At 39.0% G+C, this 27914-nt stretch overlaps 1 protein-coding gene across 1 annotated transcript; it reads right to left on the bottom strand.

Moving 5' to 3' along the window:
- Positions 1 to 6290: 6290 nt before the first annotated feature.
- Positions 6291 to 17308, bottom strand: MS4A4A (membrane spanning 4-domains A4A). The gene is given in 6 exon segments (XM_088017471.1): positions 6291 to 6410; positions 9087 to 9188; positions 12630 to 12788; positions 13943 to 13996; positions 16033 to 16161; positions 17152 to 17308. Coding segments are annotated over 6 exon segments (705 nt in total). The 5' UTR covers positions 17293 to 17308.
- Between the last annotated feature and the right edge of the window lie 10606 nt (positions 17309 to 27914).

Raw genomic sequence — 27914 nt, 5'->3', positions numbered from 1 at the left:
CCGATTCCCCCCCCCACTTCATTTTTCCCTTCCTTCTCCTAATGTCCCTCATGCTATTCCTATGTTCCACAAATAAGTGAAACCATATGATAATTGACTTTCTCTGCCTGACTTATTTCACTTAGCATAATCTCCTCCAGTCCCATCCAAGTTGATGTAAAAGTTGGGTATTCATCCTTTCTGATGGCTGAGTAATATTCCATTGTATATATGGACCACATCTTCTTTATCCATTCATCTGTTGAAGGGAATCTTGGCTCTTTCCACAGTTTGGCTGTTGCAGACATTGCTGCTATGAACATTGGGGTGCATATCGCCCTTCTTTTCACTACATCTGTGTCTTTGGGATAAATACCATGGAGTGCAATTGCTGGGTCATAGGGTAGCTCTATTTTTAACTTTTTGAGGAACCTCCACACTGTTTTCCAAAGTGGTTGTACCAACTTGCATTCCCACCAACAGTGTAAGAGGGTTCATATAATTGGTTTTTCTTAAGTCACTAAGCTACCACAGAACCAGCCACTTTAGTTGGGTTGATGTAATTCTGCCATTGCCCAGATCTAGGAGAAATTGAGGGTAGAGTCAGCTCCACCTTTGTGGATAAATTGGGAGTAAGGGCATGGTGGTTCCTTAGAGGAAATTCAGGTTACGATTATCAGAACAAATGGGAATAAATACTGTGTATCAAAAATGTAAAATGTAAATGAAATATTGGAGAAAAATAATAAGTGAGGGAGGAAGCTGTCATTTAAAATATCAACACATATAAAATAAATACAAGATTGTGGCTGTACAAAGGAGAGACAACTATGTTTCTATTGCATGGTAAAATACTAACATTTAATGTCAGTGTTTTATAATATTCAACAATACTAATAAAAATAAATGCTAGAGACAAGTCTATAAAGCAAGAAAAGAAAATACTAATGAATATATTGTAAAGTTGAAATGAGAAATGTAAAATGTGAGAATTTATACTGAATGGAGCACTGGGTGTTATACGCAAACAATGAATCATGGAACACTACATCAAAAACTAATGATGTAATGTATGGTGATTAACATAACCTAATAAAAAGAATGTGAGAATTTATAAATAAAATGATTTTTAAAAACTCTACATTAACTTCAAAAATAACTTTAGGGCAAGAGACAACAAAAAGAAAGGTAAGAAAAAATAGTTAACAAAACATAATTGCTTCATAGAATTAATATAGATGATGGATTAGTATCACTAATATCAAAATACATATACATAATAAATAAAAAGGAAATAGGCAAAGAACATGAACAAATAACTCATAGAAGAAGAATGACAAAAACCCAAGTTACAATTAACAAGGAACTCAACTGAAATGGCTTAAACCATAGAAATTATTTATTAAAAATCATAGTTAAAACAAACTTTAGGAGACAGCTTCTCAATTATGGAATCAAAGACCCATCTTATTTCCATGTCTTGCTATTTTTCCTTATTGAATTTTATCTGAAATCAGAAGATACAATGCCTCCAGCTTTGTTCTTCTTGCTCAGTATTGCTTTGACTATTTGGGTTCTTTTCTGATTCCAATTTTTATGTCTTTTCTATATCCATGAAAAATGTCATTGAAATTTTGGTGGGATTTCACTGATTCTGTAGATCATTTTGAGCAGTATAGATATTTTGACAATATTAATTCTTTTTTTCTTTAAGATTTTTATTTATTTATTTGACAGAGAGAGAGACAGTGAGAGAGGGAACACAAGCAGGGGGCTGGGAGAGGGAGAAGCAGGCTTCCCCCTGAGGAGGGAGCCCAATGTGGGGCTTGATCCCAGGACCCTAGGATCATGACCCGAGCAGAAGGCAGACACTTAACAACTGAGCCACCCAGATGCCCCGACAATATTAATTCTCCCAAACCACAAACACAGGGTATCTTTCCATTTATTTGTGTCTTCTTCAATTTCTTTCATCAATATCTTATAGTTTTCAGTCTACAAATATTTTTTTTTGAGAGAGAGAGTGTGTGTGTGTGTGTGTGTGTGTGTGTGAATAGTGAAGGGGAGGGACAGAGGGAGAGGGGGAAAGAGAGAATGCAACACAAGCCTCGATCTCTTGACCCTGAGATCACGACCTGAACTGAAATCAAGAGATGGATGCTTAACCAATTGAACCACCCAGGTATAACTTCAGTGTACAAATCTTTCAACACCTTGGTTAAATTTATTCCTAAGTATATTATTCTTTTTGATGCTATTGTAAATGTGATTGCTTTCTTAATTTCTTTTGCATTGTTATTGTTAGTGTATAGAAATACAGCTGATTTTTGTTTGTTGATTTTGTATTCTGTAACTTCTAAAAATTTGTTTATTAGTTCTAGAAATTTTTTGGTGGAGTATGTAGAGTTTTCTGTATATAAGATCATAGCATCTAAAAACAGACCATTTACTTCTTCTTTTCCATTTTATATGTCTTTTATTTCTATTTCTTGCCTAATTGCTCTGGCTAGGATTTCTAGTACTATTTTGAATAGAAAAGGCAAGAGTAGCATGCTTGTCTTGTTTCTGATCTGAAAAGGAAAATTTTGTGCTTTTCACTATTAGCTGTGGGCTTGTTATATATGGCCTTTATTATGCTGAGGTACATTTCTTTTAAACCTAATTTTTTTTTTTTTAAGTTTACTTGTTTATTTCTTATTTATTTAAGTAATCTCTGTAACCAACGTGGGGCTCAAACTCACAACCCTCAGATCAAGAGTCACATGTTCTACTGACTGAGCCAGCCAGATGCCCCTCTTCTAAACCTAATTTGTTGACAACTTTTATCATGAACTAAAGTTGAATTTTATCAAATTCTTTTTTCCACCTAAACTAAAAAGCTTCTACACAGCAAAGGAGATAACAAAATGATAAGACAACCTATGAAATGGGAGAAATATCTGCAAACAATACATCTGATATATACATTGGATAATTAATTTCCAAAACATATAAGGAACTCAAACAACTCAATAGCAAAAATACCCCCAAACAGAAAACAAAACAAAATGACAACAACCCAAACCCAAATAACCTGATTAGAAAAGGGGCAAGGGACTTGAATAGACATTTTTCCAAAGAAGACATGCAAATGGCCAACAGGAATGAGAAAAGTGCTCAATATCACTAATCATCAGAGATATGCACATCAAAACCACAATGCAATATCACTTACATGTGTTAGAATGGCTACTATCAAAAAGACAAAACAAATGTTGATGAGGATGTGAAGAAAAGGGAACCTCATGCACTGTTGTTGGGAATGTAAATAGGTACACCACTATGGAAGAGTACATTAGTTCCTCAAAAAATTAAAAATTAACTACTGCATGATCCAACAATCATGCTTTCGGGTATATAGTAAAGAAAATGAAATCACAATCTCAAAGAGGTATCTATACTTCCATGTCCACTGCAACATTATTCAAAATAACCAAGATATGGAAACAGGCTGAGTGTCTACCAGTGGATGAATGGATTAAGAAGTGTGTGTGTGTGTGTGTGTGTGTGTGTGTAAGTGTGTGTAATTTCAGACTTAGAAGGAAATCCAGCCATTCATGACAACAGTTTGAACCTGGAGGATGTTATGTTAAGTGAAGTAAGCCAGACACAGAAAGACAAAGGTTGTATGTCTCACTTATATGGGGAATTTTAAAAATTCAAACCCATAAAAGCAGAGAGTAAAATGAGAGTTGTCAGAAGCTGGGGAGTGGGGGAAATGGGAAGATGTTGGTCACAGGGTACAAAGTTTCAGTTAAGCAGGATGAGTTAAGTCCTGGTGATCTAATGTACAGCATTATATAAAATAAAATGTATACTTGAAATTAGCTAAGAGAGTTGATCTGAAGTTCTCTAGTCACAAAAAAAAGAAAAGATAACTTTGTGAGGTGCTGGGTATGTGATAATCATTTCACACTATATATGTTTATTAAAACATCACATTTTACACCTTAAATGTATGTAATTATTATTGTCCATTATACCTCAATAAAGCTGGGAAAAGTTTAAAAATTAAAAGTTAAGGGAGAAAGAAAATGTCCACGAACATAAGGAAGAGCGCAGAGGGACCACAGGGTAAGGGAGGGAAGACTGAATGGGAAGAAATCAGAGAGGGAGACAAACCATGAGAGACTCTGGACTCCAGGAACCAAACTGGGGGTTACAGAGGGAAGGGGGGTAGGGAGATGGGGTAACCAGGTGATGGGTGTTAAGGAGGGCATGTGTGGTGATGAGCACTGGGTGATACATGCAACTAATGAATCGTTGAACACTACATCAAAAACTTATGATTACCTTATGTTGGCTAATTGAACATAATTTTTAAAAAATGCAATGATAGTATTTCTATCATGAAAGTGTTACTTCCTCAGAAAGAACTTTCCTGGTTACTTTTTCTAATGTCCACCCCCTCCCCAGCCATTGTTAGCCTGCTAACTTGCTTCATCATCATAGCTTCTAACAACACATGAAAATATTTTGATTGATTATTTACATGTTCAACTAGGTCCTGTCCTGTAAGTTTGACCTACGTGAGAGGAAGCACATCACTCTCTGGATGCCTGCCCATCACAGGCACTTTATAAATGTGTGTTTAATAAAACGACAAAGAATGGATACATACGCACATACATACACATGCACATATGTATTCATGTATGCGTACATTAAAACTTTTATGGCTCAGTCTGTGCCAGCCGGAGCAGTAGTTGCTCTACCTATATCATCACAAGTCTACAAGCCACGTGCTATTATTACTATTTTACTGAAGAGAAATAGGAAGCACACAGACATTTTGTGGTATGCCCATGGCAACTGGGAGAGATGGAGTTTTCGAGATGAAAATCCAGAGTTGTCTGATTTACAAGCCCCCATTGTTTTACCACACTATATTTCCTGATATCATCACTTAGTGTCCATCATATCACATTGACTAGGAAGTAGGCAGTTCATGAACTTATTGTTTCTAATTTAATTTAATTTAATTTAATTTTGCTCTGTAATAAAGCAAATGTATTTAATGAGCATTCAGGAAATACTACGCATTGCACAATAACACATATGGCACTGGATACATATTTGATTAAGATCTAATCCTGCCCTATAGGAGAGAGGGAATGGAGGGGGGAAGAGAGGGAGAAAAAAAAGGAACAGAGAGAAGATAGAGAAGAAGGGAGGAAGAGAAAGATGAAGAGAGAGAGAAAATATAAATTAAATCTGATCCATGAAATGATTTTTACTGTATGTGTACTTACGTTCAAATAATGGTTTATGTGCATACAAGGACTGAATGTGCTATTAGAAGGTATTTTTCTATGGAAGAAGAAAAACAGGAAAAGGAAGGAGAGGGGAAAGTTTTGCATCTCAATGTTCTGAAGGTAAAAACATCTTGCATTCCCAAAGGCAGGAGAAGACAGTCAAACAAGTAGGAGTATTGCCCAGGGAAGAAGAAAAATGTAGTCTTTAAGGAGCCCTCATTTCAGCAATGTCTTTTTGACCTTCTTCTGCTGAATCTAATTTACCAACTTAATGTCCTTATATAAAGTTCTGAAGACGGATAAAAACTTTTTTCTTTTGTTCTTTCTTTCTTTTTTAAGATTTTATTTATTTATTTGACAGAGAGAGACACAGCGAAAGAGGGAACATAAGCAAGGGGAGTGGGAGAGGGAGAAGCAAGCTTCCCACGAAGCAGGGAGCCCGATGCAGGGCTCAATCCCAGGAGCCTGGGACCACGACCTGGGCCGAAGGCAGATGCCCAACGACTGAGTCACCCAGGTGCCCCCCCCTTTGTTTTAGAGAGAAAGAACACAGGTGGGGAGGGGCAGAGAGAGAAGGAAAGAGAGAATATCAAGCAGGCTCCATGTTTGGCATGGAGCCCCACGTGGGACTCAATCTCATGGCATTGAGATCATGACCTGAACAGAAATCAAGAGTTGGACATTTAATCGACTGAACCACCCAGGCACCCCAATGGATTAAAAACTTTCAAGCACCACTGGCTCATTAAATGCATGGTTTATTTATTTAATTTCTGCTATTGTTGATAAAAAGCCAGTAAAATGAGTTGTCGAGTTCTTGGGGGAAAATGAGAACGTGGTTTTGAAATAGATAGATGATAGATAGATAGATAGATAGATAGACAGATAGATAGGTAGATAATAGATGATAGATAGATAGAGATAGAGATTTATAGATATATAGATAGATGATATAGATATAGATAGATATCAGAGTTGGATTCTGGTACTTTCCCAAATGGGGTTCTTGCACAACTGTCAGGATGGATTTTCTGGAACATTTTGTTGTTGGTCTGTCGGTGGCATCAAACCTCCTGCAAATGGTGCAGAAGATGCAGTTTCTGCCATGTGAGGATTTGATGGCATAACAAAAACAACCTGTGAAGTCTATCAGAATGCCATAGGTGAGTCAACCAAAAAACCACAGGGCTTGCGCTTCCTGTCCTTACAATGACATCACTATCAGAGTCTACTCTTTCTTCTCTGAATTCGGTCTCCAGATCAACTTGGTGGGGTTTCTCCAGCATTCTGGAGCTCAGACTGGACCTTGGAAAAACATGCAGTGATAGCTATTGGCTGTTGCTGTGATCCTGTAAGTGGACTGATCTTACATATGGATGATGGTACACAACAAGTTGGAAACCAAGGTGTTATGGAAAATTTAGAGCTCTTCTTCCAAATCTGGTTCTTTATGCTGATGGCAACAACATACCCAAATCATGATTTGCTGACCATGACTCAATCATTTCAAAAACCACAGTGATCCAGAAAGGCAGGAACCATCAGCAAACTAAGGAAAATGCTGGTCTTTCTTCCACAAACTCAGTGTGAATGGAGTGTGTATGTGTGTGTGGGGGGGTGGGGGTGGGGAGGGGAGAATAGAGACAAGAAGAGATGAAACTTCAGCATTAATGCCTCCAAGACACGCTCTTCTGGATTCACACCAAGAGCAGCTTTTCCCAGCTCTGTAACTCCAGGAGCAGAAGGGAACACAGGCTTAGACATTATGATAGGAAGGTTACTAAAGAATTTGCTCTCTTGTGCAGATGCTTTGGTCAATGAAAATAACCTTCTTCACTTAACAAAATTACAAAGTCATTAGGAATTGTTGAAAACTCTAACTTCTAGGGTCTTTCAATGCAGAAGTCCACAAATAGAGTTAGTCCACCTCTCTTCTGTGGGGCAGGATATGTTGTGTAGCACGGAAGCCTCAAAAGAAAAGAAAGAGGCACAAAATGGTGGAGAAGAGCAAGAGAAAAAATAATTTCATCAAACTTTTACTATTTTATGATTTGCCTTTGGATAATAAAACTATGAGCAACTCTGGGTGTTTTAATTCAATTCTTGGAAGATAGCCTTGTCATATTCTTCCTAGTGCCCCTTGGTCTCTTCTCTTTTCCCATGTACCAATCCTCTCTCTATATATGATGTTCTTTCAGGGGCCAGGAGGATCTGCTGCCTGTCTCGGGGTAAGAGACGGGCAAGTATGCACACCTTGGTTAAAGAAGTTTGAAACGCTGACTTTGTTCAGTAGCTCAGGGAAGGTTGCTATGACAGGATAACGGAGCAAAATCTGGCACTCTGGGGGGACCTCGCCATTTTGAAGTATCCTCTGATCTGGACTAAGAGAGGAGGCCTTGGAGGGAGTAAGGATGGAGAAAATTAGTTTGTCTTTTTAATTGTAGTAGGCAAGATGCTAGGATGACACCCAGTGACCCATGCCCCTGTGTGATTCCCCCTGCTTGAGTGTGGGTGGGGCCTGTGTATAGAATGGGATATCACTCCTGTGAGTAGGTCACTTAGCAGTTGACTTTCAGTTTATCAAAAAGGACATTACTCTGTAAACATTTTTCCAAAGAAGACATACAGATGGCCAATAGGGAAAGGTGCTTAACATCACTAATCATCAGGGAAATGCAAATCAAAACCACAATGAGGTATCACCTCACAAACCCGTCAGAATGGCTAGTATCAAAAAGACAGGAAATAAGTGTTAGCGAGGATGTGGAGCCTCCTGCACCATTGGTGGGAATGCAGATTGGTGCAGTCGCCATAGAAAACAGTACGGAGGTTCCTCAAAAAATTAAAAACAGAAATACCATATGATCCAGTAATTCCACTACTGAGTATTTACCCAAAGAAAATGAAAACACTAATTTGAAAAGATACACGTGCCCCTATGTTTGTTGCAGCACTATTTGCAATAGCCAAGATATGGAAGTAACTGTAGTATCCATCGATAAATTAATGGATGATCAAGATGGATATATACTACTCAGCCATAAAAAAGAATGAGATCCTGTAATTTGGATGGACTTAGAGGGTATTATGCTAAGTGAAGTAAGGCAGAGACAGACAAATACCATATGATTTCCCCTACATGTGGAATCTAAAGAAACAAAACAAACAAAACAGATTCTTAAATGCAGAGAACTAACTGGTGGTTGCCAGAGGGGAGGTGGGTGGGGGTATGGGCAAAATAGATGAAGGGGCTTAAGTGGTAGAAACTTCCAGTTATAAAATAAATCAGTCATGAAGATGAAAAGCATAGCATGGGGAATATATCCATTATATTGTAATAACCTTACATGGTGACAGGTGACACATTGCGGTGAGCACTGGGTACTGAATAGAACTGTCAAATAACGAAGCTGTATACATCAATTTAAAAAAGGACATTATTCTGGGTAGACTTGACCTAATTATATGAGCTGTTTAAAAGAAAAATTAGAGCATCAGAGGTTTTCACTCTCTTGCTGGCCTCAAAAGTAGAAGTTAGTTGTCATGAGTTGCACAGCTGAAAGGAAGTCCATTCCGCAACGTGAGCATGGAAGAGGATCGGAGGCCTCAGCTGAGACTGAAGCCCCGGCTGGCTTCTTGATCACAGCCTTGTCAGACCCTGAGCAGAGGAACCAGCTGAGGTGTGCCCAGACTCTTCACCCATGGAAACTGAGAAGTGATAAATGTGTGTTGTTTAAACCTCTAAGTTTCTGGAATGTATTACACGGCCATAGAAAACTAATATGATGTCTTCGAGGCAAGCCCAATACTCACCCCCTCAGGATGGCAACAGGTTACATTGCATCCAAAGGCAGAGAGGGACACAGCAATGCAGAACTCTAGCACACTTAACAGGATCACCAGAACGTCTATACTCTAGGAACAAATTTATAAGCAGGAAATGTGAGAAATAGAGATGACAAGATGAAAACACTGACCATCTGATTACAAGGCAAAAAGAGAAGCACTGGCCTGCTGTCAATAAAACTGGCTCCTCACTGCAGCCATATACCCTTGGCCCGTCTTGGCCTGTTGAATGCCACTTATCCTCTCATTTTTTTCATCAGTAAAATAATCACTTTTCCCCACCCTCTACCTTCCAGTGCTATTGTAGATACAGAATGTGAAAACTCTTTAAAGGGGGGTAAGGGATCATAAAGATAACTTAGGTTTTTCAAACACCAAAAATTCCATATAGTTGACAAAATAGTATGATCTCCTATCTTGGTAGTTGCAGGCAGAGTGCTAATTGTGGGCAGAATATTAACAGACCAAAGAGGTCCACATCCTAACCTCTGGGACCTACAGATATGTCGAGTTACATAGCAAAGGAGAATTAAATTTGCAGATTAAATTAAGGCTGTTTATTAACTGACCGCTGAGATGAAAGGATTATTCTGGATTATCTGGGTGGGCCCAAAATAATTACAGAATCCTTCTAAGTGGAAGTGGGAGGCAGAAGAGTCAAAGTCCAAGAGAGATTTGAAGATGTTGCACTGCTTGCTTTGAAGACAGAGGATGGGCCCACAAGCTCAGAACTGCAGGCAGCCTCTAGAAGCCAGCAAAGGCAAGGAAACGGATTCTCCCTTACAGCCTCCAGAAAGGAATGTAGCTCTGCCAACACTTTGATTTTAACCCGATGAAACTCACCATTTCAAACTTGTGACCTCCAGAACTGTAAGATAATAAATTTATGTTGTCTCGAGTCACTAAGTTGGCAATAATTTTGTTATAGCAGCAATAAGAAACTAACATAACAATAAAAACCAAGTTAATCAGTCTGTAATCCATCTCCCCAGAGAACTGGCTTTAGGTTTTTTTGTGTGTTTTTTTTGGCTTTAGGTTTAATCTTTAACCAAAATATATGGTCAGATTTGAGAAACACTGGGCAGTACTCTTACTCCTAAAAACCTGAATTGGATGCCTGGGATCCTTTGGTCTAAATATTCTCTCTTTCCTTGTGGAAGAGCCAATAGATTAAGAGCCCGGGACTTGAGTGACATGGACTCAACTGGGCCTTGAGGATGTTAGCATTCATCATTTTTTAAAATCTATTTACTCATCTCTTCAACATATTGTAGCCTCTATGTTTCAGGAATTGTTGTAGGCATAGAAGACAGAGCAGCAAATAGAACAGACAATTTCCCAACCCTCAAGGATCCTACCATCTGACGGGGTAGACCAGGAATTGACAAACTTTCTGTAAGAGGCCAGCTCGCACATATTTTAGGTTTTACAGGCCACAAGGTCTCTGTCACAAATACTCAATTCTGCTATTAGAGCACCAAAGCAGACATAGACGATATGGAAACAAATGGGTGTGGCTATGTTCCAATAAAACTTTATTTACAAAAAACAGTGGTCAGGCTAGATTTCCAACAAAAAGTAGCAAATATATATGTAATATATGAGTTTGAGCCATATAAACCACTGTCTTTCTAGATCAAGCAAGAGTTGATCACTGGCAGTCTCATACTGTTCTGCCTCCTGATTCCAGGTAGTATGCGCTGTCCTCTTTCCTGCAAAGAGCTCATCTTTTCTAACCTCTTCTTATAATCATATTCAAAAGTAAGCTCTTAGGCCTTGATCAGCCTCTAGCTGTTTTCCAATATTTCTATACTTTCCTCCAAGGAGCTCCTAAAGGTAGGGGCCTGGTCTCCTTCTTATGTCTCCTAGAGTGCCAACGCTAGGACCAGGAGTAAAGTATGGGCTCACAGACCTGCGGACTGACCATGCAGGTGCCCAGGCAGCAAGAGACCTGATACTTCAGATCCCAAGAAGCCCTTATGGATTTGCTCTGCTATAAGGACAGGCAGAAAAAATGTTCACACAATAGGAATTTGTGACGGCCTCTGGGAGAAGGTGATTGAGATCAAGATGGAACCAGCTACCTTATTTCGAAAGCCTCTTGTTAAAAAATCATTAAGAACTTCAAGACAGCAACAGCAGAGCAGTAAAGAAGGTGTAGGGTTCTTCTAACTGTAAGCCCCATGTGCCTGCGCAGGTCCCATGCCCAGGCAGCCAGCTGCATGAAACTGGCCCATTCCAAGTTTGGTCCTTAGCACTGTAACCTGACAAACTACAAATGGGCAGAATGGCAGAAACTGAAAGTAGGCTTCTTCTTCAGGATAACAACATAGAACAATATTAAATATAAATATGAATGGGGCATTAGAGGCAGGAAAGCACAGAATCTCATCTTGCTTCTGCCAATTCCTAACTGCATGATCTTGGGGGAAAATCTAAGTTCGCTGAAGAAACTCTCTTATTTTGGGTAAGTGGCAAGAAATAAACTTGCCTACTAAAAGCCCTGTTAGAAACCTCAAGGGGAGTATGAGTTAGTTTAGCAGAGACAGTCAAGGGGTTATTTTGGCATGACTATACAGCACTCAGGACTTTTCGAGGATTAGCCTGGAATGAAGAAGAGGCATAATGAGTATGGAAGAATGCTCAATTTCCACATTTGGGTGAACACAAGAGACAGTGAGACAGAGAACTAACTAAGCACGGAGAAAGGTCAGAAGGGAGCTCACACAGAGGGGAAACAACAGAAAACTCAGCGGTGCTGAAAATGGCTAATAGACTTTTTTTTTTTTTTAGACTTTTTAGTAATAAAGACTCAGTTGCATTTTGGCCAGGGCTGCGCCTCAAGAGTGCGCCTCCCTGCACTTACCCAGAGGCCCACAGCTTCACAACCTACAATAGCTTGTATAAGTGGCAATTTGGAGAATTAAAGCCATTAGGATAACATTTAAATGAGGGCAAGTGGTACAGAGAAGTAGTGAAATACAGAATGGAAATTGAGAATTTGCCAGGAGCTGGGTGTTGAGGCCCAAAGTGCTTAATCTTGCAAGAACATCCAGAGATGTGGGGAGAGGTAATGGTGATTTGCCACTTGTTGGATAATGTTCAAGACAATTTTATTTTATTATTAGAGAACCAGGAAACTCCATCAGGGAGCCCTGGGGACACAGAGGGGTTGACATCTGGGCTCCCTTTTTACAGTGGATAACAGAATTGGTGTTTTGAAATTAAACAGAAAAAAATATGCAATATGCTTAGTGCACTAACTAGGGAGAGTAGGTACTCTATAACCATGAGCTTCCTTTCCCTCATCATGTATGGAGGAACAAAGAGAAAGAGGAGATGTGGGCCTGGCTCCTCAATAAAAGATTTCCTTCTTCTTCAATCATTTTCAATTTCCCAAATGGCTGATTCATCCATCAGCTACGGACTACCGAGTGTTACTTTTGCCAGAGCCAGAGCTCCTGTGACTTGCTTCCATCACAGTATCCCAGGAAAAAAGGAAGCACTCACCATTAAAATAGATAGGGACATCAAGCAGTTCTCCATCTTCTCAAAACTGCCACAGTAAAAGAGATCGAATCAAAAACTATTCAAGTGGCCTGCAGTGAACAAGATCCCTAATGCAGCCAAGACAGAACTGGAGATGTTTAATCCTAGGCTACTTCTGATCTAGGAAGGAAAGTCAATTCAGCAATCCAGTGGTATCCTCAGGGGTGTCACCAACAAGCACTCTACACCCCTCGCTTCTTGTTCCCACAGTCCAGCTGCTCTATCTTGGCCACCGTGCTGTCTCCTCACTGTGCACTCCCCTCACAGCACTTCCAGCTCATCTCCTGCCCAAACACAAACATGATCCTGTTGTTTCCAAGCTTGAATCCTTCACACAACCCTCACGCACATGAGATAAACTCTTTTTTTCCATGTTAGCTAGACAGTTCTGTCCGTGCCCATCACCTGCCATGCTCGGCATCGGGTGCCTGGCTGCGCATTATTTTCTAAATGTGGCTTCCATGCTTTTTGTGTATGACCTCCCTCTGCTCTGTATTCCTTTCCTGCATTTTCTTCCCTTGGAGGCTTATTCTGAGAACTAAAATTCTCCAAGAAAGCATGAGAGGTTTAGTGTGGCTGTAGCATGAGGGGGATTTTAATGGTTATAGCTGGACCAGAAGCTAGGGAGACATACTGAGGTCAGACTTGGAAAAGCCATAGAGATCACACTCCATAGTCTGATCTTTATCTTTTGAGCAAAGAAAACTCAAGTATGGTCTTTAGCGAGCAAAAACATATGTTGAGATCTGGGCTTTTGCTTTTTATTGGCTTTGTGAAAGATATTGGCATGAGAGTTGTGTTTTAAATTTGCTTTACCTTATTTAATAGCCTTATTGTGAATTTCTTCCATTGCAAGCCAAATGAAAATCCTTTCCATAAACAGTTGGAATACACATTTTAATCAGTAAGTCAACAAATATTATGCCACACCAACACTTGGTGTCACTGTTATGGACTGGATCTCAAGCTGCAAGGTCTGTTTGGCCAGTCCCATTTGACATTACTTTTCAGGAATTCTCCGTATTTTTATAAAGATTCTCTCAACAACTGCCTTCCCAAACTATTCATTGTCATATCAGTAATTTTATGACCAACCAATTTTTTATTATAATTTCTGAAAGACCAATGCAACTATGTAAAACAATCTCTCCTGATTTTTAAAAAACAAACAAAACCCATCTTGTACTCTGGAAGAATAAATACTTGGTTAGTCTTTCTTCTTTTGGGACAAAAATAAGCAAACAGATTAAAAAAAAAAAGGAAACATTACTCACCAGACCTTTTGTAGTTTTAGCCCCTGCTACAATTGACAAGGACCCTGAAACAATAAATTAGTAACAAGAGTGAAAAAATGCAGGTAAAAAAACTTTAAACAAATATTTGAAGTCAAAACTTACTAAAACTTACCCCTAACTGTGATAAATTTGTTAAACAGCCCAATTATATTGGAAGAAACACAATAGATTGTAAATAATCCTCCTCTTTTCCCAGAAACAACAGAGAAATTCTGCCAGATGGATTCACAGGAGAATTTTTCAAGCCTTTCAAAAAAATGTCTAACTGCAATGGTATTTAAACATCTGAGGGCCTTGAAATATAAAGAAAGCTTCTAAATTCCTGATATGAAGGAACCCTAATACGGTACCAAAATTTAATAAGATTTTAGGAAAGAAAAGAAACTAACAATTGTTTTTATTTAAAATGACTATTAAATGTTATAAACAGAATAGTAGCAAAGAAAGTTTTTAAATTCCATATTAGATGCTGATTATTTTAAAAAATTTTTAATAATATACTATTCCATTTGGCTCCATCATTGGGTAATTATTTTCCATTTAGCTAAAACAACTGATATCAAGTTGATTGGACCCCCCCTGCCTTAAACTATTTGACTGTTTGAATGTCTGGGTTTGCTTTCCAATTGGAAATGTTCTACCAATTAAGCAAAGAATCATCTAGTGGGATTCCTACGATGGTTTGAGTGATAGCTCAATTGACAAACCTAGCTCCTGCAGTTCCTGGAAATCTACGGAACATGTGTAGAGGACATAAATTATGAGAACTGGTTTCCAAAGTGGTCTTGAAAAGGAAATTAAATGGGAAGCAGAAAATGCGAGTGGCTGATGTCTGCAAGACTGAAATCAGAACGACCCTGTTTGAGTCCTGACTCCTATACCAAATAATAGCATGATCTTGGACAAATCACTTAATTTCTCCAAGTCCCAGTTTCTTCATCCACAAAATGAGGGCCATGGTAAATCCTTTCTCAGAAGTCTGAGAATTGAATATACAAAGCATGTAAAAGAGTGCCCAGATTATGGTAAGTATTAAATAAAAGCTATTATTGACATTAGTGTCATCAGACATGTAAATCATGGTACAAATGCCCAGGAGTAACACAGCATAGCTGCTCTTCAAATCTTGCACTTCTTCTATAAACAGGCAAGGGGGAACAAAAAGCCAACTCTATAATAAAACTCTGAACTCTCTCATTTTCAACTTTGTAGATGAATGGAAACCCTACAATACTTGAATAGGGTTTTCTGGTTCTAACATAAAACCAGTTTATAAACTTATTTTCCATTTGTCACTTGATACTTTATGTTCTCTTTACACTCTTCATTTGCAGAGAAACTCTCTTGCATTTTATGTTAAGAGAAAAATTTCAACTTTCTTAAATTTTCACTTAATCTTATAGTTATTCTTGTTAAATTTATGAAACAAAATTTATCTAATACCAGCTCCACTTGCTAAGATTTGATAGCTGATTATAAATTGCCTGCACACCAGCCATGTCTCCTCTTCTTCCTTGTTAACGAAATCCTCATTTTGTTCATGAGCTTCAGTGAACCCTTCCCAGCCTGAGAAGTGAATCTCAATTAGTCCAAGCCAACAATGACAAATCCATTACTTTTGCCCAGAGTTGGTTTGGGAATATAAAGGATTTATGCATACAAAACGTTTATGAACAATGAGATGTATCGAGTCTGAGGTGATATGCCAGCCATCCTCCATGAGGTGCTTGCACTCCTGAACTAACCGAACCTGGAGATGACTAGACACTGGGTTTCTTGTTGTAAAACAATCAATGCTTTCATTGTTTAATCCATTATGATTTGGGTCTTTTGCTACATGCTGCTGTAATATATCGTGATACATACTAAGTATTTAATCTTCCCAGCTTTGTATGAGTCTTATAGTATTATCCTTACATTAAATGTGAGAAAGTGGAGTCAAAAGGAGATTAGATATCTTTCTCAAAGTTATGGAACTACAAAATAGGGTTAGGATATGATTCTAAAGCTCAGGATATTAGCAACTATGTTATGTTGTCTCCAACTATATCAGAAGGTGTTCTACTCACCATCAGTGACCCCACAATTTTGTACAACTCATGCTCTGACAAATAATGAACTTCATTAAGTGGAAATGTGACATTAATGTTTATTATTCCCAGGCTGAGTTTCATCAGGGCAATTAGGATCTGCACAACCTAGAAATGATGAAGAAAGTAAACACTGATTATCTACCGCCCCCTTTCCAACCACTTGTCCTATCATTTTTATTTCATATAAAGAAATATGGGTATATTAACTTACTAAAATTGTCTCTTGGGATATCTATCCCAATTGTCCCATTTTCAAGGTAAAAAGAATGGTAGGTACCAGGACCTACCCAGAGGTGCTTCACTGACCCCTGTGACGTTACTCTTACCGTAGCTCTTGCTCTCCTTTGCACATGCTCAGATAGGAGTGACTCAGGAATTAGGAAGCAAGGAAAAATAATGTGAAGGAAGGGCCATGTGTATAGGAGCAATATGATCTTTTCTTGGTGTCTAGGGCTTGAGGACATGAGTGAGTACAGGGGTCTAAAACTAGAGGCCTTGGAGTACAATTATCCCATGGCATAAAAAGGATACAAAGTGTCATAATGATCTTGTCCCATTGATTTAAAGCTTGGGCTAGAGATCAACATCTGTATTCACTCTCCTTCCACCTGCACTAATCTGTCTTTCTTTAAACTGTCCATTTCTTTTAGGGACACCCACCTGAGACTCCAGACAGAAATGCACTGAGAATAAGAGAATTTCTATCCTCTGAGGAGCAGGCTAAGAAAATTTCCCAGAGACAGTAACAATGTGGGGCAATCAGCTATCAGAAAGATCTGTTGGGTAGACACCAGCTAGTGTGCATGCAGCCTTTCTTTTGCTGCTCTTCCTAGCTGAAGTTAAAGTTATCATTGATGACCCACAAACCTAGAATAGATCTGAAGTCACTATATTTTAAATACAATGAGATTAGAAGCATGATGTAATAGAACATTGTACCATTTTTGACTGATAAGGCCTGAACATCAAATACCAACATCCCGAGGGCTGGCTGATATATTATGAGGTCAATGGGACAGAGTATTTGTCATTGAAACTGATCAGCTGTGAGTTTACAACATGATTGGTCTGCTTCCAGATCTGCAACTGACTTACCCCGAGGACTTTAGGATCCCCCTTCAAGAACTTCTCTGGAATCCCTTTCCACAGATTTGGGTGTAGAACAGCAGACTTCTCTGGCTGGTACACACCAGGGCCAGCCCCTGTGGTCCCTTCTAGTCCTTGCGTGGTTGCCATGGCAGCAGAAAAGGAGCTACAATAAGAATTGTAATTTAGGGGTGCCTGGGTGGCTCAGATGGTTAAGTGTTTGCTTTCGGCTCAGGTCATGATCCCAGGGTACTGGGATCGAGTCCCGCATCGGGCTCCCTGCTCTGTGGGGCACCTGCTTCTCCCTCTGCCTCTCGCTCTCTCTGTCTCTTATGAATAAATAAATAAAATCTTTTTTAAAAATTGTAATTTAGGATGAGGTCCTGTTAATGACAAGACAAACTGTGGTCTACATTCCCTTGCTTTATTATAACAGCTATTAGAGTATCTTTGCAAAATGTAGTTATTGCAAAGGCCAGCCAGGAAAGGGGAACAAGAAACACCTTAAGGAGAGAAACACAGAGAGAGAAATGCCATGTGTCATCAAGATGCTAGAAAGTACTGAAGAGAGGGGAATCTAGATAGAATTAAGGAGAATATGCTGGGCCCCTCTAAATATATGAAGTCTGTACTCAGATTTTCTCTCTCTGACTATAGCCATTCTCCCTTTGGGTTTTTTTTTTTTTAAGATTTTATTTATTTGTCAGAGAGAGAGAAAGAGCACAAGCAGGGAGAGAAGCAGAGGGAGAAGCAGGTGCCCTGCTGAGCAAGGAGCCCCCTGCAGGACTGGATCCCAAGACCCTGGAATCATGACCTGAGCTTACGCTTTACTGACTGAGCCACCCAGGCGTCCCGCCATTTCCCCTTTGAAAGATAACTTTTATAATAGGAGTAACTACACAGAATCATCTGTGCTCCCATTGATTGTAAAGTGTTTTATGGTCTCCCTTTTCTAGTTGGAGCACAGTTATATTCTCAGAGCTGGAAACCTCCTCCAGGTTCATCTTAATAAATACAATTTATTTAATCTTGGATTTTACCCTATAAACTCTGGACTTTGTGGATGGAATTTATGATCCCAAGTCATAACCCTGGCACTGAGAACTTAAATCTCTTGCCCCATTTAAATGTTTGAAATTCTGACTTGCCAATGCATGGCAAAAACACATAAAATTATTTTTCTAAGACTCAGAGCCCAAACATAATACTCGTCAATATAGTAATGCCAGTCAGGTTATGTGGAAGTAAGTTTAAAGCACTGGAACACTTTATCTACTCATTTGAATCCATATGCAGATGTTGCATGGCTCACATCCATAAATTCTAAGGGAAGTGAAACTGAAACTTTGCAAAGCCACAGTCAATTCTGGTACCACTCATGCTTCACTGAGGCTCCATCAAAGTCTCAGGTTTGGAAATGTGTGCTCTTTCATTAGTAGCACAAGATCAAAAATGTTCTAGTAACACCCATTTTCTATGTACTGGGAAATAATTCATTTTCTCAGGAAAGGATTATTAACCTATATTTATACTCAGTAGGCTAAGGGAACCACATTATTAGTTATCTAGCAAAAAAAAAAAAAAAACTGGCCAAAATAAGAAAAAAATGAATCCATCTCAGAGACAGATGGGGGAAAACAATCCATATTAAACATAAAGATTAATCATTTAAAACATTAATTTAATTTTAGTAACAAATATATTCAAAGTTCTGGAAAGCAGTAAAAGGAAAAGTACAAAAGAGTAAATCACAAAATAATAAGTAAAGCAAAACCTTTCAAAATAAGATGACAGAAAAATATAATTAGTAATTCATAAAGAATACATAATGAAGGATGAAGGAGAATAGAACAGTTAAGATCAGGAAGTAAATAAGAGGATATAACCAAAAAGTCAATGTTCCTTCTGTTCTAGAATATTTCCAAAAGCAATACAGAGAAAGAAAATTAGAATGCTATTTTGAAACTGGGACACAACTGAAATTACCATAATTCAGATGAAGTAATTGTCAAAAACAATGAAGATTGCATGAGGATGAATTTTGGGGAAATGCAGAAAAAGTGTCAAAGAAGCAAGACACTACGCCACGGATTTCAGACTACACTTATCAAAGGCAAGAGGCTCGCTGAGGTATAAAACACATGCTCTTGTTTATAATCCAGAGAATGAACACACCATTTGACAGCTGCAGCTTCCCTGGACAAGCGTAGTTCTGAGACATAAAAGGTGGGAATAACAGAGAAAACATATCAAAAAGCTGCTTTTGTAGGAAGCCATCTATCTCTGAATAATTCTTACACTGGAGTCTACAAAGAAGGAAGCAAGTACTCTTGCCATAAATCTCCAAGAAATCCTACAGTTTAGAATCATCTGAGTATATCATCATAATCAAAGATCACCAAATGCACAAAACCCAAGAGATTTAGTTAGAGAAACATCAAGTGCTTCAGGTGTTATGATAATCAAATACAGAATATGTAATAAATACGGATGAAGCGTTCAAATAAAAACAGAATCACAAAAATGAGAAAGCACAGGTAAGTGCCAAAGTGACGTGACAAATTTCAAATGTTAAGAAAACAATGTCAACACTAAAAAAATACTTAGTTAATGTGTTATACAGCAATGAACACTGAAAAGAGAATCTGTGAACTGGAAGATAAATCTGGAAAAATGACCTAGAAGCCACACTGACAAGGAAATGGACATAGGAGAAGAGATGTGAAAAGATTAGCGGTACAGAATTAGAAGTTTGAGATGTGTATAGAGTACCATAAAAAGAGAAGACAACAAATGGAGGCTGGTGATGTTGCCTTTTTCATTCCTGGTTTTAGTGATTCCTTCTTACCATTCTTGTTCAGTCTAGTGAATGGTTTTCTAGTTTTGCTGATCTTTCCCAAGACTACCCCATTCCAAGTATTCACTGTTGTTGTGAATACGTGTCACTGCTGCGTTGTTGCTGTTGTTGTTGCGTAGTGACTGCCAGATCTCTTCTGTGGAAGTCTATATTCTTTGTAATCTGTGCACATTAGAATTTGTTTGATTAGTTTAAGGGTCAGCTAATGATTTAACAGATATCTTTAAGGCCCCCCCCCCCGCCCCAGTAAATCTCCTACCCTTTTGTCTTAGGTCATGTATGGGTGCGTGTGTTGGGCAACTTTAATACTCTGGTACTTTATAACTTTGTGTTTCCTTTCTCTATAGCCTTTCCTTCTTGCTTGCACAGAGCCCCAAGATAAGCCATAGTTGAGGAATTAGGGACTCCTCGGGTCTTTCTTGGGCGCACAGACAACCTACACATGTATGGCTTTCTAGATTCCCAGGGATCTATCAGGAATTTTTCAAGATCCTTGCAAAAATCTCATTCCTGTTTTTTTCTTTTAATGATTTTTTAATCCAGCTTTTTCTTTACTCCAACTGTATCACTGCCTCAGGAAGCTGTGAATTAAACAATTTCTGATAATTGCTTTTGACAAACACCTTGGGGTTTGGGCTTCTGTCACCGAACGAGCCTTGAGTCATATCAAGGAAAGACAAGATCTATGAGTAGAGCTTTTCCAGATGTTTTCCAAACAGGTCAAACAGTGACAATTCTCTGGGGATGGGGCTTTTTAAGGATTTCCAATTTCATTCTAACCCCTTCACAGGCTATTAGGAGGCTGGTTTCTGTAGCGGCCATGGTTCTAAGGCTTCTAGTTGTCAGGGCTACCACAGATTTGGGAGAGGGTAATAGGGATAGGACAAGTTAAAACAACAATAGGGAGAATTGATGGAACCAAGAGTTTGTTCTTCGAAAAGATCAACAAAATGGACAAACTTTTAGCTAGATTATTTGTGATATGTGTTGGGCTATTGACAACTAGCGTGTCTTTTTGTCATTGTTGCTCCTGCTACAGATGTGGAGAAACCTAGAAAACACCCCACTTTTCTTCTACTGATGCCAAATCTCCTTGTGGGTGAGCACCACCACCCATCTCTTGTTTCCTAATATTTCATCACCAGTTCCCTACCGGGTCCCAACTGCCAACAAGGGAGCACGACAAGGGTGGTCTGAGGGGCCGTGTCTCCTTCTTTGTCAAACTTATAAAATAGAATAGAGGCCCAAAAGGAGGCCTGAACTTGGACGGTTGGTAGGGGATGATGATGGGAAAGTAGAAATCAGGACCTGGGCAGGGAAAAGGTCTGGACTAGGAATTGAGACATCTGGTTTCTAGTCCCGGTTCTCTTATTAACCAGTGTGACTCTGGGTAAGTTATTTCCCTTCTCTGGGTTTCACTGACCTCATCTGAGGAAAGGTACATCAGGCACAGTTGCCTCAAGCTTTCTGATCTCAAAGATGCCAAGAATCTACAAAATCTCTTTCCTTAGTGGACTTCCTCACAGGTATCTTCAGTCTATGGCTTGGTGTCTCACAAATGCTGCTCCAAAATGGTTGGAGAACTAGGTCAGACCACAGTGTACCCCAGGCCTGCATAAGACTGAGGACCCCACCTTCACCTGACAGTATCTCCACCAAATTCTGCACGTGGCAGGACTTTTCTGACTGCTGAATTATAAAAACGATGTCGGAGACAGAGAATAAAGACCACAGAAGAAGGAGCCTCAAGAGTACATGAAAGACCTAGTGAAAAGCATAAAATATTGCTTTTGGTTTCCTAAGAGCCTAGGGATGTAGGGATCAAATGTAACTGAAACCACCTCATCCAGCATCAGCATCTAGGAGCCTGTCCTTACCCCCATCCTCTGCAGCAAAGAATGTTCTCCAACCCACCCCCCAAACATACACTTAAAGGTGCACTAGACTCACCCCAACCCAGAATACCAGTTTGTGCTGTGAGAAGTAACCTAATCCTCTCTCATTCCACTCCCAGGAGTGGAACCAGTGGATGAGAAAACCATCAGCCCCAGAGCCTAGGAAGGCATGTCCCTACCTTTCTTCAGGCCTGCAATGTGTGCAGTGTGTCTCTGGGCACACCGCAATGTCTCCGGAGACTCTGGGCAAGTGCCTTCAGTCCAGATACACTTGCCCCCACCCCACACCTCACTCAGGTCAAATCTGCATTCCTTTCCTGCAGTTTTTCTGAACCCCAAAGACAGTGCGGAGTATTTCTTAGATGCACAGCTTGTTCCTTTTTTATGTCGGAAGTGCTAACTGATTTAGTGTCCCTAATATGGGTGTGGGTGTCTGTTCTGAAATATGCTGAACAAGCAGTGACTGCCTCATACAGTCTTTTATAGGAAAATAATAGCATGTATATTACTGTATATACAGTATATACTGTGTCATTACTGTGTATATCAGTGGAAATCAGTGGTTGAGTATTTACTGTGGGTCAGACTCTGCTCAAAGTTCTTTATATACACAAACTAATTTAATGGCATTTAAAACTCATTTGAAAAGCTCCTCTTCACAACTTCACACATTTTCACCTGCTCTCCTCATCTCCCTAGAGAACTGCATGTTACCATTCTATACAAAATTTAAATATATTATTTACATGAAAATCCAACATTAGGGATGAATGCCTTTAAAGTGGCAATAATTAATAAGACATTTTCTAGTTCAAAGAGTCATCTGGTATCATAGAAAGAGCCTGTTACTTGACAAAGACAAAGCCAATTCCAACCATTTATCCATAGCCTTATTATTTCTCTGAACATAAGATTCCTCATTTGTAGTATGAAATCAATACTTTATATGGAGGAGAATGCAAGTGGTGTTCAGTTCTCATTCAGTAAACATTTTCTTAAAGAAAAATTACTTTGAGATCCCAAAACCAAACAAAGACCCCATCAAAAAGGAGAATTACAAACCAATATGCCTGATGAACATGAATGCAAAAATTCTCACAAAAATACTAGCCAATAGAATCCACAGTACATTAAAAGGATTATTCACCACGACCAAGTCGGATTTTTTCCTGGGATGCGAGGTTAGTTCAACGTCTGCATATCAATCAATGTGATATAATACATTAATAAAAGAAAGAACAAGAACCATATGATACTCTTAATAGAGGCAGAAAAGGTATTTGACAAAGTACAGCATTCTTTCTTGATTAAAACTCTTCACAGTGGAGGGATAGAGGGTACATACCTCAGTATCATAAAAGCTATCTATGAAAAACCCACAGCGAATATCACTCCCAATGGGGAAAAACTGAGAGCTTTTCTCCTAAGGTCAGGAACATGGCAGGGATGTCCACTATCACCACTGCTATTCAACATAGTACTAAAGTCCTAGCCTTGGCAATCAGATAACAAAAAGAAATCAAAAGCATCCAAATCGGCAAAGAAGAAGTCAAACTTTCACTCTTTGCAGATGATATGATACTTTATCTGGAAAACCCAAAAGACTCCACCCCAAAACTGCTAGAACTCATACAGGAATTCAGTAAAGTGGCAGGATATAAAATCAATGCACAGAAATCAGTGGCATTCCTATACACCAACAACAAGACAGAAGAAAGAGAAATTAAGGAGTCTATCCCATTTACAATTGCACCCCAAACCATAAGATACCTAGAAATAAATCTAACCAAAGAGGCAAAGTATCTGTACTCAGAAAACTATAGAATACTCATGAAAGAAATTGAGGAAGACACAAAGAAATGGAAAAATGTTCCATGCTCATGGATTGGAAGAGCAAATATTGTGAAAATGTCTATGCTACCTAGAGCAATCTACACATTCAATGCAATCCCTATCAAAATACCATCCACTTTTCTCAAAGAAATGGAATAAATAATCCTAAAATTTGTATGGAACCAGAAGAGACCCCAAATAGCCAGAGGAATGTTGAAAAAGAAAAGCAAAGCTGGTGGCATCACAATTCCGGACTTCAAGCTCTATTACAAAGCTGTCATCATCAAGACAGTATGGTACTGGCACAATAACAGACACATAGATCAGTGGAACAGAATAGAGAGCCCAGAAATGGACCCTCAACTCTATGGTCAACTAATCTTTGACAAAGCAAGAAAGAATGTCCAATGGAAAAAAGACAGTCTCTTCAACAAATGGTGTTGGGAAAATTGGACAGCCACTCCAGAACAATGAAACTGGACCATTTCCTTACACTACACATGAAAATAGACTCAAAATGGATGAAAGACCTAAATGTGAGACAGGAATCCATCAAAATCCTAAAGGAGAACACAGGCAGCAACCTCGACCTCAGCCGCAACAACTTCTTCCTAGAAACATCGTCAAAGGCAAGGGAAGCAAGGGCAAAATGAACTATTGGGACTTCATCAAGACAAAAAGCTTTTGCACAGCAAAGGAAACAGTCAACAAAACCAAAAGACAACCGACAGAATGGGAGAAGATATTTGCAAATGACATATCAGATAAAGGGCTAGTACCCAAAATCTATGTTTTTTGGATAAGTTCTTTATGAACTTATCCAACTCAACACCCAAAGAACAAATGATCCAATCAAGAAATGGGCAGAAGACATGAACAGACATTTCTCCAAAGAAGACATCCAAATGGCCAACAGACACATGAAAAAGTGCTCAACATCGCTCGGCATCAGGGAAATCCAAATCAAAACCTCAGTGAGATACTACCTCACACCAGTCAGAATGGCTAAAATTAACAAGTCAGGAAACAACAGATGTTAGCTGGGATGCGGAGAAAGGGGAACACTCTTGCACTCTTGGTGGGAACGCAGACTGGTGCAGCCACTCTGGAAAACAGTATGGAGTTTCCTCAAAAAGTTGAAAGTAGAGCTACCATACGATCCAGTAATTGCACTACTGGGTATTTACCCCGAAGATACAAATGTAGTGATCCGAAGGGGCATGTGCACCCCAATGTTTATAGCAACAATGTCCACAATAGCCAAACTATGGGAAGAGCCAAGATGTCCATCGACAGATGAATGGATAAAGAAGAGGTGGTATATATATATACAAAGGAATATTATGCAGCCATCAAAAAATGCAGTCTTACCATCAGCAATGACATGGATGGAACTAGAGGGTGTTATGCTAAGCGAAATAAGTCAATCAGAGAAAGTCAATTATCATATGATCTCACTGATATGAGGAATTTGAGGAACAAGCCAGAGGATCCTAGAGGAAGGGAGGGAAAAATGAAACAAGATGAAACCAGAGAGGGAGACAAAAAATAAAAGACTCTTAATCTTAGGAAACAAACAGGGTTGCTGGAGTGGAGGGGGTTGGGAGGGATGGGGTGTCTGGGTGATGGACACTGGGGAGGGTATGTGCTATGGTGAGTGCTGTGAATTGTTTAAGACTGATGATTCACAGACCTGTACTCCTGAAATAAATAATACATTATATGTTAATAAAAACAAAAAGAAGATAATATTTTTGTTTTTAGGAAACATTAAGGGAAAAATTAAGGGGGGTGGAAATCGGAGGGGGAGACAAACCATGAGAACTATGTACTCCAAGAAACAAACTGAGGGTTTTAGAGGGGAGGGGGATGGGGGGATGGGTTAGCCTGGTGATGGGTACTAAGGAGGGCACGTATTGCATGGAACACTAGGTGTTATATGCAAACAATGAATCATGGAACACAACATCAAAAACTAATGATGTACTGTATGGTGACTAACATAACATAATAAAATAAATAAAAAAGAAAGAAAGAAAGAAAAAGAAAGAAAGGAAGAAATAAATAAGAAAGAAAGAAAAAGAAAGAAAAAGAAAAAAGAAAGAAAGAAAGAAAGAAAGAAAGAAAGAAAGAAAGAAAGAAAGAAAGAAAAAGAAAGAAAGAAAGAAAGAAAGAAAGAAAGAAAGAAAGAAAGAAAGAAAGAAAGAAAGAAAGAAAAGTAAATAAAATAAAAGAATTGTTTATTAAAATAAAGAGGATATTTGAAGGGAATTTATAGGACCACAGAATTTTTTGGCATTTCCCACATTAGTCCTCACAAAAAAACAAGTGCATGGTCAGCAAGGGAACCCTTTTTTTTTAAATTTTATTTTATTGTTATGTTAATCACCATACATTACATCATTAGTTTTTGATGTAGTGTTCCATGATTCATTGCTGGCATATAACACCCAGTGCTCCATTCAATACATGCCCTCTTTAATACCCATCACCAAGCTAACCCATCCTCCGACCCCCCTCCCCTCTAGAACCTTCAGTTTGTTTCTCAGAGTCCATAGTCTCTCATGTTTCATCTCCCCCTCTGATTTCCCCCCCTTCATTTTTCCCTTCCTACTATCTTCTTCTTTTTTTTTTTAACATATAATGTATTATTTGTTTCAGAGGTACAGGTCTGTGATTCATCAGTCTTACACAATTCACAGCGCTCACCATAGCACATACCCTCCCCAATGTCTATCACCCAGCCACCCCATCCCTCCCACCCCCCACCACTCCAGCAACCCTCAGTTTGTTTCCTGAGATTAAGAATTCCTCATATCAGTGAGGTCATATGGTACATGTCTTTCTCTGATTGACTTATTTCGCTTAGCATAATACCCTCTAGGTCCATCCACGTCATTGCAAATGGCAAGATCTCATTCCTTTTGATGGCTGCATAATATTCCGTTGTGTGTGTGTGTGTGTGTGTGTGTGTGTGTGTGTGTGTGTGTGTGTGTGTATACACATCTTCTTTATCCATTCATCTGTCGATGGACATCTTGGCTCTTTCCATAGTTTGGCTATTGTGGACATTGCCAGCAAGGGAACTCTTTGGAGGTTTTTGGGGAAGGGGTTTTCAGAAGGCAAGTCTGGAATTTTACTTGTTGAGCTTCAGAAAACCATAAGCCAGCCCCAAGCTGCCACCAGAGCAGAGCCTAAGCAAGGTCATATGTTAACTGGCACATGACACTTTGAGTTTGCAATGGCTTAGAAATTCTTTCCTAACTTGGCCCCAAAGAAGTCTGAAGGTAGGACATTGACAAACTGTTGTCTATGGCAGAGGAACCTAAAGAGTAGGGCAAGCTACATTTGGATGCATGGCATTCATATGGACCAAGAGGCTGCTATAGGAGGTAGCTGCATTAGCATTATTTAAAAAATAATAATTGAAATAAATTCACATGACAATTTTTTTCTGATTTTTTTTATTATGTTCAAGTTAGCCAACATATAGTACATGGCAATTTTGAGGATCAAATTATCTTTAAAGGAAGAGAAAGGGCCACAGTACTAGTAATCTTGAGTAGAGACTCCAGACTCAGGCAGAGGTAGGGTTGAGTCCCATTCCTTGTGTGAGCTGGGACCAGTAAGCTCCCCGAGCTTCAGTTTATTCACCTGCAAAATGTAGATAATATGTCATATGATTATTGAGAGGATTATCTTAAATAATATACATAAACTGTTTAACACTGTTAATATAGAAATATTTCAACAGGAAGAAATATTCCCATTAATACTAAAGAATTCAGAGAAGAAAGACAATAACAACAAAATGTTCATTGGATTTAGCCAGAAGGTCATTAGTCTTCCCTAACCCTGGTCTCAACTAATTTCCTTTCTCTAGAAGCAAGCATTTAAATTTTTAGTTGTTTCATTTTGTGTTTACTTCCATAGCTCTAAGCCAATGTATTTATTTATTTTTAAAAGATTTTATTTATTTGAGAGAGAGAGGAAGGGAGAGCACAGGCGGGCTGGGGGAGGCAGAGAGAAAGAGAGAAGCAGACTCCCTGCTGAGCGTGGAGCCCAACAGGAGGCTGGATCCCAGGACCCTGAGATCGTGACCTGAGCCAAAGTCAGATGCTTAACGGACTGAGCCACCCAGGTGCCCCTAAGACAATGTATTTAATACTATTTTTAATTTGGGGCTT

This window comes from Eumetopias jubatus, unplaced genomic scaffold, assembly GCF_037043125.1.
Source record: "Eumetopias jubatus isolate StellerSeaLion01/CBP00866 unplaced genomic scaffold, mEumJub1_p1.0 scaffold_13, whole genome shotgun sequence".
Lineage (NCBI taxonomy): Eukaryota > Metazoa > Chordata > Mammalia > Carnivora > Otariidae > Eumetopias > Eumetopias jubatus.
The sequence above is the reverse complement of the archived record's forward strand: the minus strand, read 5'-3'. Positions and strand labels throughout refer to the sequence as shown.